Below are 12,761 nucleotides of genomic sequence, written 5' to 3'. Positions count from 1 at the left end.
TTTTGTTATTTACTTGCCTTAGGGCGGAGTTGGACATGAGGTCGGTTAAAAATTTGGGGGGAATCCAGCTCCACAAAAGGAGCACTCTGGTCACTGACAAAAATAAAAGTTGTATCAGTAATGAAGGATTTCTACTCCATTAATCGAGACCAAAGAAGAGGGGATTTAAGCCACTGGAATGCCGAAACTGATACCACACTAAGAAATTCATGTTGAAGAAATGGTTGCCTAATCCCTAACCGTGTTAATGTCTTTATGTATTAATTTCGTATTGCTACTGAAACAGTTTATGGTTTAAACATTACTTCATTCCAAGTATATTTTACACAGTGGGGAGAGGGATATGAAGTCAGTCCCGGAAATGACTGAAACCGTTTACCCATTAAACATTACTTTATTTAATGTATATTTTTAACAGTGGGGTTTGAGATATGAAGTCGGTCCCGGAAATGGATGCAACCATTTACGTTTTAGACATTACTTTATTTAATGTATATTTTAACAGTAGGATGGAAGATAAAATGTCAGTCCAGGAAATTGCTGAAAAAGAGGGGTGGAGCATATGAAGTCAGTCTCGGAAATAGCTGACACAGTTTACTATTTAGACATTACATTATTTCATGTATATTTTTAGCAGTTGGTTGAAGATATAAAGTCAGTCCCGGAAATGGCTGAAACAGTTTACGATTTTAACATTATTTATTTCATGTATATTTTTAACAGTGGGGTGGCGGACATGAAGTCAGTCCCGGGATGGAATGAGATAAGTGCAAATATATACTAGCAGAAAGCGTCGCCCAGTATTGAATGAGCTTGTTGGAACACATAGTAGCAGAATACCCAGTCTCGCCCGGTATCGAATGAGATAGGTGAAAGATATATACTAGCAGAATATGTGGCGTCACCCAGGATTGGGTAAAATAGGTGGAACATATACACCATGAGAATATCCGGAATTGATTGATGTTTTGTAATGAAATAATCAGCACAGGTTATATATCAAAGTTATTATTTTAGTGAGGGGGGCGATATAGTGGGTTAAAGTTATGAAATTATTGTCGAAATTAGCAACATATCCGAGAATTATGAAAAGTGATAAAATGTGAGTTAATGGGTGTGTTTGTAATGAAATAATAAGCCAGACAATATATCTAAGTTTTTATATTAGTATGAAGGGGGCAGAGTGTGGGGTTTTAATTATAAAAAAATGATTGTCGGAATTAGTAGCAAATCTAAGAATTATGAAAAATGATGAAATGTGAGTTAATTGATTGGTGTGTTTGTAATTAGATAATCAGCGCAGACAATATATCAAAGTTATTATTTTAGTAAGGTGGAGGCTAAAAGGTGTGTTAAACTTATGAAAAATTATAGTCGAAATTAGTAACATATCCAAGAATGTGAAAAATGATAAAATGCGAGTTAATTGATCGGTGTGTTTGTAATGAAATAATCAACCCAGGACATATACATAAGTTTTATTTTAGTAAGAGAGGACGATAAGGATGGTATAAATTATGAAAAATTATTGTCGAATTATTGTCGAAAGTAGTAACATATCCAAGAATTATAAAAACTGATTTGTGATTTAATGCATTAGTGTGTTTGCAATGAAATAATTAGACCAGACAATATATAGGTAATTATTTTTGTAAGGGGGGATCATGTGGGTTAAACTGATGAAAAATGATTGTCAAAATTAGTAACATTTCCAAGAATTATGAAAAATAACGAAATATAAGTTAATTGATTGGTGTGTTTGAAATGAAATAATCAGCCCAGATAATATATCAAACTTATTATTTTAGTAGTGGGGGGGTTGATAATGTGGGTAAAAATATAAAAAGTGATTATCGAAATTAGTAACATTTCCAAGAAATACGAAAACTGATGAAATATGAGTTAATTGATAGTTTTTTGTTTTTATGAAATAATAAGCCAAGACATTATATCTAATTTATTTTAGTAAGAGAAGGCGATGAGTATATTTTAATTATAAAAAAAATGATTGTCGAAATTAGTAACATACTCAAGAATTAATGAAATACGAGTTGATTGATTTGTTTATAATAAAATAATCAGCCCAGACAATATATCAAAGTTATTATTAAAGTAAGGGGGAAGTCGTGTTAAACTTATGAAAAATTATTGTTGAAAGGAGTAACATAACCAAGAATTACGAAAAATGATGAAATGTTAGTTAATAGATTTGTTTGTTTGTAATGAAATAGTCAACTCAGACAATATATACAAAGCTATTATTTTAATAAGAGAGGGCGATAGGGATGGTCTGAATTACAACAAAATTTGGTCGAAATGAGTAACATATCGAAGAATTACAAAAAATGATGCGATGTGAGTTGATTGATTTGTGTGTTTATAATAAAATAATCATCCCAGACAATATATCAAAGTTATTATTTTAGTAAGGGGGAGGCTAAAAGGTGTGTTAAACTTACGAAAATTATTGTCGAAATAAATAACATATCTCAGAATTATGAAAAATGATTAAATGTGAGTTGAGTGATGTGTTTGTAATGAAATAATCAACCCAGGAAATATATCAAAGTTATTATTTTAGTAAGAGGGTGATACAGTTTTCATAAAAGGGCTAGAATAATGTGATTGTGCCTTCATTCATGCTGAACAGAACGCCCACAGAATGCCCACAGAATGCCCAGCAACAATATATTACATATGAAAAATGCTGCTGTGGAATTTCCACAGGTCCCGCTAGTATATATAAATATATTAAAAGGTTTGATTCATATCCAGGTAACCTACACCCAAAATTTCAAGTGTTTAGACCCAAAATTGGCAGAGGAGTTTGGTAGAGTCGCCAAAGGTCAACTCTCTCAACTTGGACTTCTTGGCAGCCTAATTTTCGACCAAAATCGAATTAAAAAGCTTGCCGCATGTTTAAATGCCATTTATGTAAACTTTCAAATGGTTAGAATCAAAATTGGCTTAATCATTTTCTGGAGACTGCAAAGGTCAGATCTTTTAAACCTTGACCCCTTGGCAGCCAAATTTTTGGTCGAAAACCGATTATAAACTTATATTTGAATTCACTTTCTGTAAAATTTCAAATGTTTAGACCAAAAATTAGCTGAGTAATTCAGGTGAGACTGCAAAAGTCAAATTTGTAAAACTTTGAAAAGATTTGACCTTTGTAGTCTCTAACAACTTTGAAAATAGAATCGATAATGTATCGAAATCACAAAATATTGGAATTGTCCTATACATATATAATTTATATAAAGTCTACTTGAATAGTCTACGAGCATCTTTTAAGTGTGCATTGCACGTGTTTTTGATGAAGTTCAAACTTTAAATGATATTCGATAACATCAATTCAACTGGGTTTTTTTTTTTCAGACTACATTCGTTGGGTGTCTTGGAATCTCAGCTAGCAGGTGGCAATATCCAAACAGAATGAAACGGCGACTTGTAAGTTGTTTTCGCGGTTGAAAATTTATATCTATATACTATTATATAGAAGTAACTGTGTGTGTGTGTTTGTGTCTAAATTATTTTCTTATATGTTCCCAAATGGCTGAGCGTACATTTTGCAAATTTCACATAAAGGCAATTTATATGTCTAGCAGTGTTCTTATGTGATTTTTTAACAGAAATTCAGCCGATGAGTATTGAAAATCGAAAAAATCCAATCCTAAAAATACTTTATTTTCATAGATAAAAAAATGAAATTCTTAAAGGAAAGTTTTATACGTTACACCGTTAGCAAATTATTCATTCTTAAAAGAAAAGAAACAGAATTATTAACATCTGGAGGTATAACTCAGTAGTAGAGCATTCGACTACAGATTGAGTTGTTCCATGTTAAAAGCTGCGTGTTTACTTTAATATTTTTAATGAGATCAATTTACGACAAAAGAAGAGGTACCGTTTAAAATCGCTCTACTCTCACCTGCTTTATCCAGCGTATGGTATATACGTTCAGAGATTACAATTAGGATATCTCCTGTAGAACAGGCTTATAGGTCATTCGGGTTTGAGTGAAAGAGAAATGGAAAGAAAGAAAGAAAACAAGAGGGAGAGCATTAAAGAAAGAGAGGAAGATATCTTTTTTTCGCATGCAAGCCAGACTGGTTTTCGATTTTGAACGTAATAAACACGTCGATATCGTCGCAAGGATGCGTCGGAAAAGGAAATGCAAAAAAGAGTAGTGAACGGCCAATAAGAAAAAATGGGAACCACCATGACCAAGAAAAAATAAAACCAAGCATGAATTGAACGAAACCTGCAAGTCAGTCTGGTTTCCGATGTTGGACAGAATGAACACGTCGTTATTGTTGTGTTATTTTACGGCATATCAATATTTTCCCCCGTTTTTTATTACTGTGGAATCAGGTTATCTTTTTAAAAGTTTTTTTTGTTTTACGTTCTTTGTATCTTCAGATATATATTTCCGTTTGCTTGTTTTGTAGAAAAAATATTGGTTTTGTTTTTGAAACACATAATAAAGTTTTCAAAAGAAAAGGGTGAAAATAACAATAACATCCAATTTCAGTGATTTTTTGGTTATAAAGCAAATATCTTCAGCCAGTCAGATCTGGTTGTATCAGATGGTCATGTTATGTACAACCACCGATATCTATGACAAACCCTACCTGAGAAGTCTGTCTTCAAACACCTCGGCCTAATATCTGCGGGCAATATGCAACAAATAGATTGAGGACATTGCGGAAGTCCCTCTATCGAGCTATAGAACTACTTACACCTGTATCCGGTAGCTCTACAAGGCCACCATTCGCCCATGCATAGAGTATTGATTCCACATCTGTGCTAGTACATATACCACTAGCTTCTCCTTCATATGGTAGGCCCAAAAAAAGAGTTGCCAATCTAATAGGTCCCACTTTGTCGACTAAACTCCAACCCCTGTCCCATCGCCACAATGTTGCATCTCTGCGCCTGTTTTACAAATATTTTATGGAATGTGCTTTGATGAACTCGTTGCGTTAGTGCTCTCTCGACGCTCATATGCCCGACAAACCCACTAAGCAAGAAAATCTCGACCCTTCACTGTTGAAATCCCTAAATGCCAGAAAGCTTCCTACTATAATAGTTTCTTCCCTCGAACAGCTAGACTTTGGGATTATCTTCCTGCTGTCAGCTTTCCTGGCTGTACTAATATGCAGAAGTTTAAATGTAAGGCAAACCAACATCTTGTTAATCCTTCCTAGGCATGGTCCCAAATAGTAGCCCCTTACGTCCAAGTGGCGAGATACCTTGTTAGGTGAAAGAGATATTACTTTAAACGTTTTGTAATGGAAGAATTCATTTTGGGGATAAACCAGTTTCAAAGAAATATTTTCAGTGAAAATATGTTTTTGTGTGTTTATCAGGCTTCCTTCAAACTTGACAGACTATAGATACCCAGAGTAAAGGTGCCTGCGCGTAAAATTTTTATGGCAAGAGTTGCGCAATCTCCAACTACACTCTCCTCAAACGACATTGTTGGATACCAGTAGCAAGTGGAGGTTCAGGACGACTGGAAACAATACCGAGATAAGCGGAAAGCACATACAGCGCCTAGAATTCCCAAATGATCACCCATCTGGTACTAGCCAGGCTCAACATTGCTTAACTTCAGTGATCTGACGAGAACCGGTGTATCAACGTGATTATGCCGTATTGTGTGTTTATAATTACATATACGAGAGACTTGTTATATGGTAAGCAAAACGAAATAATGAGTTGTAGTAGGCATATATTCACAAAACAGATATTTTATGTATGTTTAAAATGGAATGTTTACAGCATTAGTAAAAACATAAAATGTACGTGAATATTTTAAAGTTCTTATAAAAATAGGAAGAATTCATTAAATAAGACATTGAAGAGGCCTGAATTGATTAATTAAGAGCCGTGCTTTACATGGATCAAGAGAATCATAATCAAAACTTTCTTTTTACTCACTTTACTAAATTATACTTCGTTCAAAGTTGGTTTTAAGAATCTTTTGCTTTTATATATGACTAGCTTTGGTTCCCTGCGTTGCTCGGGTGTTTGAAACTAGCCTTGGTGCCCTTCGTTGCTCGGGTGTTTGAGACTAGACTTGGTGCCCTTCGTTGGTCGGGTGTTTTGAGCAAAATTAAAAAATGTAGTGGGCTCGAAGAACGTGAAAAAAAGAGGATAGTGAATGTGTGGTGTCGTATTTCTGATATTTTCTTAAATATAAACTAAAAATAAACTATATCTATGATAATAAACTTTAAGAATAAAACAATTAATAAAAAACATAGAATCAACCTTTTTTCTGATTGGTCTAAAACTTTTGGCTATTTGAAGCCGCCATAAAAAAACGAAATAAAAGGACTGTCATCTGATAGCATAGCTAGAAAGCAATCGTTTGTTTTGGAAATTAGAAGAGCATCGTCACCCGATCCCGGGAGCTATACTCTGGTAAGTTGGCCCGTTATATCTTACATTTTTTCGGATTTAAGTTTTCTTCAAGTTGGATCCAATTTTTGCGGTGCGTTAGTTTTTTAATGATGAAGATACAGAACAGTAAAGAATGGACACCGTTGTTCCGGCGCGGTTCGTGTTCTGCAGAAGTGCCGAAGCGTGTTAAGGTCCTTTCCTGATCCTGGTGAACTTGAAAAAAAAAAAGAATCTGATCAACTTTAATCATCCTTCTAGTATAAGGGAATACCTGAACAGATAAAAACTAAATGTATTAAGTTTTGTAGGCTTATATAATCCCTTGAAAGTATTCACAAAACCTACAAATTCAATCGAATTGGTAATTAACTTTTGCCCGGTGGAGGATATGGCACAAGGACGAAATAAAAAAGATAGAGAAAGAGGTGGGATCGAACTAAAAAAACGTAGGGTAATTAGTCTTCTTTGCTGATCATTAGACCAAAGAGGATAGCGGAGTTGATTAGTTGGTAATTAACTTAAGAATCACACGTGTCGCCAAGCATGCGCAGAAATGAAAGTTGCTTTTAAATCTAGCCGGGGGCCATGTTAGCTCCCCGTTTTCTGTTGTGGTATTTAGTTGCTTCCCCACGAAAGCAAATTAGACACAAGTTAGTTTTTGATGGTAGGGGAAAACCAACTCCCACCTCAAAAGGGGACACTCTGACAATATCAAAAAAAGTAATTATCTCAGCATGAAGGGTTTCTCTTACATTGACCTAGGATGAATTACTTAAGTGAAGCATCAGAAATCCCGGCCCGAAGGCCAAGAAATGTTTTGCCGCTTTTTCAAACAGTTTTGCTTCATACGATAAAAGCCAAACAAACACCCGAGATGACGCCACAGAGGGAATTTCGTTTAACTCGATCAAAAAAAAAAAAAAAAAAAAGAGATAGAGACGGTGTCCGTTTGCGAATCTGAGATATTACGATCTGGGAAATATGTGAAAATTCTCGATGAATCTAACCGATGTGAGAACCCCGATGCAAAAAGCCTTTGACAGACACAGACACAAACGCTTGTGCCCATTTTTCCTCGTATATATTAGATAAAGTAGTTCAATGGGGAAGATTGGAAATATTTCAATGAATAAAGTTTCTATATATTGTCAGGCGATAATGAATCAATTGCTTCCGTGTTTGCTTATGTGTGTGTGTATGTGTGTGTGTGAGCGTGCGTGCAAATCGATGTTGCAGGGATTAGCACCTAGCATAGGGATGCTCAGCGACAACGATCTGTAGACTCGGATTGATTGACGAAAAATCTGACTTTTTAAAGGGTTTAAGTGGCCCCAAGAGAGACGATTTCAAATAAATTTAGAACTTCCCTGATACGTCCAAAATATAATATTTTTTTCATTCAGAATAGTGTATGCGCAGACTATGTACGCACAAATTTCGATTTTTGACGCTGATATGTAAACATCGGTCGCTACCGTATTTTATCAAGTGCATTTATTTTATTTCATATGTATATGTGAAATTAACATTTCATTATCTAAATATGAAAAACATTTTAATATTAGTGACTCGTCAATTACTTTATCTTCTCGTTTATTCTTACAGAAACTCACTTATATGGTGACCGCCATATTGTCTGCTTGTATTTTCTCTCCGATAGGATCGTGGATGTACACCTTTAGGAAAACTCCTACTATATGGGTATGTCTTTTTTTCATTTTGTTTTGAAATCCTTTCTTTAAATTAATGTTTGTTATGTTATTATTACTAGCAGTACCCGCTAACCGGCGTTGCTCGGTGGAAACGTGACCACCATCGAAAAAAATGAAAGTATGATTGTTGTTGTTGCTGCTGCTGCTGCTTCTGCGGCTGGTCAACCTCATGTTACGGACGGCTTTCGGAATAGACACCCCCAACGCCTCATGGCAAGAACGGCTATCAAATCGTCAAGAACAGGTGGGGATAGGTGGTTTAGTAAGGGTAATGACCAGCCGTCAACCGTAAAAAATAATTAAAAAATAGCAATAATGGAAAAAATAACAAAAAATTAGACGCATTAGGCAGGCCGGGTGGAGAGAGGTGCGAAAAGTTCATTTAGCCGTTGAAGCTGTTGCAATGTTAACTGGTTACTCACTGGTCCTGCTGACTAAAAATAGTTCGTCTCAAAGTTTTATTAAGAAGCAGACATTTATATAAAAACAAAAACATGGAATCCTATCCTAAGGAAATGAAACGAAACTTCTTTCGTGCATTTATCATGTATTATTTTTTATTAATTACTGCAGTAATTATTTCAATTATTTCACTTATCATCGTAACAAAACAGAAATAAAACTAAAAAAATAAATAAAAAATCCTCCTTGACTCTTCCCGACTATTTGGCATGAATATTATTATCATTATTATTATTATTATTATTATTATTATTATGGGAGTATCGTTTTGAAAAGAGAAGCTGGGGTATAACTTTGGATCTGGTGGCAGACGCCTCGACCATGTATGATTTGAAGATATTCGGTAGAAATGAGAAGAAAATGGAGATACTGGTAGAGCTAGTTAGGACATATTCAGAAGACATCGGGATTGAGGTTGGGATTAGTAACTGTGCGGTGCTGGTGATGAAAAGGGGAGTAAAGCTTCGAATGGAATTGTGCTGCCAAATGGAGAAATTATGAAAGAAAGAGAAGATACAGGGTATAAGTATGTTGGAGTGCTGGAGGGTGTCAATAGGTTATTATTTCGGATGGTGTGTCATGTAGACGAGCATTTCGGAAAGTAGATAAAATAAGGGACAATTTTAGAAAGCAGGATAGCCATAAGAGATTTCAAAAGGGGGAGAGGTAGATGACGATTTCGAAGAGAGGATAAGAGGCAATTTTAAAATGGGTGCGATTGAGGATTTTTCTTACAAGAAGGGTCATGTAGGGTAAATCGTTTGAAGAGTGAAAGATAGGAGACAATTTCAGATGATGAAGCAGGCATGGGATAATTTCAGAAAACAGGTCAGACATAAACAGAGAGATGAAAGAGAAAGTCAGGAAAGAGTATCTTAGAAGAGTGAAGCTAATTGCGAAGTCGAAATTGTCTGGAGGAAATCTAATGAAACGGACAGTCAGTGTTTTGAGATATAGTGCAGGAATTTTAGGATGATCTGACAAGGAGTTGCATGCCACTGATGTCAAAACAAGAAATGTTTTAGCAATGTTTGGTATATTCCACATTTAAAGTAGCAGAGCGAGGCTATATCAAAAGAGGAAAGACGCTGGGAGACAATTTGAAAAATGTAAGAGACTCTGTTATAACCAAGGAAATATCGTTAAAGGAGCATGTGGTTAGAAGTGAACAATAGATGCTCAAGATTGTGTCTAATGAAGTGGAGGTATATGAGACAAAGGCTAAGTATGTGAAACGTATAAACAGAGAAAGGGCAGAGGAACTGGCTAGGGAGAAAACGCACGAAAAGTTCTTCCATGATATAGCAGATGTGGCTGATGAAAGATCATGGCAATGGCTTAGAGAACTGAAGCTTTTGTTTGTACAGGACAAGAGCACGCATTAGGAACACGACTGTTCAAAGAAGTGGTTCTAGGAGAGGAAATTGCTGCAGAATGCTAGATTTGTGGTAAGGCCTCAGAGTCAATTGCGCACCTTACAGCAGAATGTAGCGGATTGGCCGAGAGAGAGTACCGCAAAAGACACGAACACATGGGGCTGCGGATATATTGGGATTGTGTGAGAAGGTTGGGGTGAAGTGTGCTGGAAAACGGTTTGATGAAGTGAGAACAATGAGAATGGCAATGTAGAGGTATGGTGGGACAAAAGTATCAGAACGACCAAGAAATTGGAACATAATCGTCCGGATTTGGTCGTCATTGACAAGGTCTCAGAAAACTGGCAAATTGTAGACTTCTCAGTACCCTGTGACAGAAACGCGAGGGAAAGGAGAAGAGAAGTGGAAAATTATGCTCCATTGGCCTTGGAGAAAAGTTGTATACACCGGGGTAAACACAAATAATCCGGGTCGTAGTTGGTACGCTAGGAGTAGTATCAAGTCGTCTGGAACGACAATTGAAAAAAAACAAACAACTACGAATCCCCGATGTTTTAGGCGGCCTTCAGACCGCTGCTATTGTAGGTACCACTAACATCTTTAGAAAAACCCTTGATCTGTTAATCTCCTGGTTTGGAGCTGGGATTGAGGAAAGTCCTTTGGAAATGAATCCCATCCCTTTTCAGGGAAGGTTGATAAACGAAATCAGAATTATTATTATTATTATTTGCTAGATTGTGTAATCCATTAAAATAATCAACAGATACAACTGGTTGATTTAGAATGAGTGCTTCTTGCCGAATTGATGGTGCAATCTGGCTAAAGTTGTGTTCATTTAACATTAATTTAAATTTTCATTTTTACTTTGTATAAAGGTGTTTTTAGTACATTTTTAATATTACATTTTTAATAGTGTATTTTAATGGTATATTGTAATTGTACAGTTTATAATAGTACAATTTATAACATTACATGCTTAAAGCGTAATACTTATATCTGAATATTATTTTTTATTATGTTAAATATGTATAATAGGCGACTTCCTGTCGCTATACTTAAATGTACTAAGTTAATTAAAATTTTTCGAAGTTTTACAAGTTGAGTCAGGAAAAGGCGCTTCCTGTTCTGGCCAAAACCATTCGATTTTACCTTTATAATTGATTATATTATTGAAACTTTAAACTTACCCGACGAAATATTGCATCCCTTTGCCGGTTTTGCAAGTATTTTAATGGTATATGCTTCGAGGAACTGCAAGCTCTTGTACCCCCTCGATCTAAACACTCCCGATACACCCGACAAGCCACAAAATCCAACCTCATACACAGTAGAGATCGCTAGATGGCAGAACGCTCTCTACTTTAATAGTTTCTTTCACAGAATTGTTGGACTTTGGAATTCCCTTCCAGATCCTTGCTTCTCCGACTGTATTGACACGATAAAGTTCAAGTCTCATATAAACAGATATATTGCTGCTCATTTCTCGTCATAGTATTACTGCGATTGTGTTCCAGATAGTAGCCCCTACATCAAAATGACACCGCACCATTGACTGGGGTGAAAATACTAAAATAAAAAAATGATTCTATACTGCAACGTTGGTTAACAAACAACAATCAAATAGTTTTACTATTTGTTTTATAGTTTACGGAGGATAACATCGTTTACAGCGAAATGTTCCCAACAGATATCCGCATCGTCGAATTCGTTGGAGCAGTAACCACAACTCTGGAATTTATTCTCGCCATCATATCGTCCTCGATTTGCTGCTGCTTTTCTCCCCCAATCGAAGTAAGTAATTTTATTTATCTCTAACTAATTTCCCCCACTCTTTATCTGTGCTTTCGTGCCGTCAGTAATGACCAGATAGAAATTCTAAGTAATTCGTAATTGTCTTTCGAATGTCGCTTCCACCAACCCTTTGGGTTAAATAAATACTTTCGTTCGAAATTCCGTGGATGTTTCCGAGTTCGACGGAAAGATTACCGAGTTCAACAGAAAAATTCCCGAGTTCGACAAGATGAACCTGAAGAAGGTCATCGACAGAAACGTTGTAAAAATAGCACTCAAGATGAGAGCAGTAGTCCGAAAAAGTCAAATGATACGATTACGGTTATTACTCATACGGTCCTCCATACATTACATTACATGCAATTACTATATAGAATGATTCCAGTATGAGGTTTCAATTAATGCCAGTACCAGCAAATTCCTAGCTTCGCTATAATATTTGCTAATATATCTTGCATCGTTTAAATTGAAAACTATAACAGTTGAAGAACCGACAGAAGTATTAAAATTAATATAACAAAAGAGTAAAATTTAGTACATTTTCAATAGTACATTTTATAATGCTACATTTTCTATTGGTTAAATTTTTCATGGCAAATTTTATAAGGATACATTTTATAAAGGAATTCCCATATCTTTCACATGATTCTTTTTAAGAAGTGTCAGTTAAGAATTTCGCTTTTATTTTGATAGAACTATAACTACAAGAGGATCTCCATTATTTTCTTCGAAATTCGAAATGTTTTTCAAATTTTTATCAGCTAAGGGCAAATAGCTCAACTTCCTTGTGGATGTCTTAAGAAAGGCAAACGCTAAGGGAGAAAACACCGATAGGCGTCTAGAAGAGAACACTATCACTAATTTCCCCCACTCTTTTTCTGTGCCTAAACCTAAATGTAGATTCCATGATCAAATTTTCTTTCTTAGAACCGCACGCCTATGGAATTGTCTTCCGTTTTCCTACTTTCCAGCTGACTGCAATATGGTTGTCTTCAAGTCCAACGTAAAC

General features: G+C 35.6%; 2 protein-coding genes and 1 pseudogene across 4 annotated transcripts in view; 1 reads left to right on the top strand and 2 right to left on the bottom strand.

Moving 5' to 3' along the window:
- Positions 1–12,761, bottom strand: part of LOC145256299 (organic anion transporter 3-like) — a 324,435-nt gene that overhangs the window by 277,921 nt on the left and 33,753 nt on the right. The window lies entirely within an intron of this gene.
- LOC145256300 (uncharacterized) overlaps positions 1–12,761 on the top strand; it is a 42,312-nt gene that overhangs the window by 23,067 nt on the left and 6,484 nt on the right. For both annotated transcript variants that reach the window (XM_080115031.1, XM_080115032.1), the window contains exons 3-5: positions 3,379–3,450; positions 8,017–8,112; positions 11,606–11,752. In XM_080115031.1, the coding sequence (XP_079971157.1) occupies positions 3,379–3,450; positions 8,017–8,112; positions 11,606–11,752 (315 nt within the window). The remainder of the gene's footprint in view (positions 1–3,378; positions 3,451–8,016; positions 8,113–11,605; positions 11,753–12,761) is intronic.
- Positions 5,548–5,664, bottom strand: LOC145256552 (5S ribosomal RNA; annotated as a pseudogene).

The sequence above is a fragment of the Euprymna scolopes genome, chromosome 32 (genome assembly GCF_053919585.1).
Source record: "Euprymna scolopes isolate OS-2025 chromosome 32, ASM5391958v1, whole genome shotgun sequence".
In the NCBI taxonomy this organism is placed as follows: domain Eukaryota; kingdom Metazoa; phylum Mollusca; class Cephalopoda; order Sepiida; family Sepiolidae; genus Euprymna; species Euprymna scolopes.
Note: the sequence above shows the minus strand (reverse complement) of the source record. Positions and strands in the feature narration are given on the sequence as shown.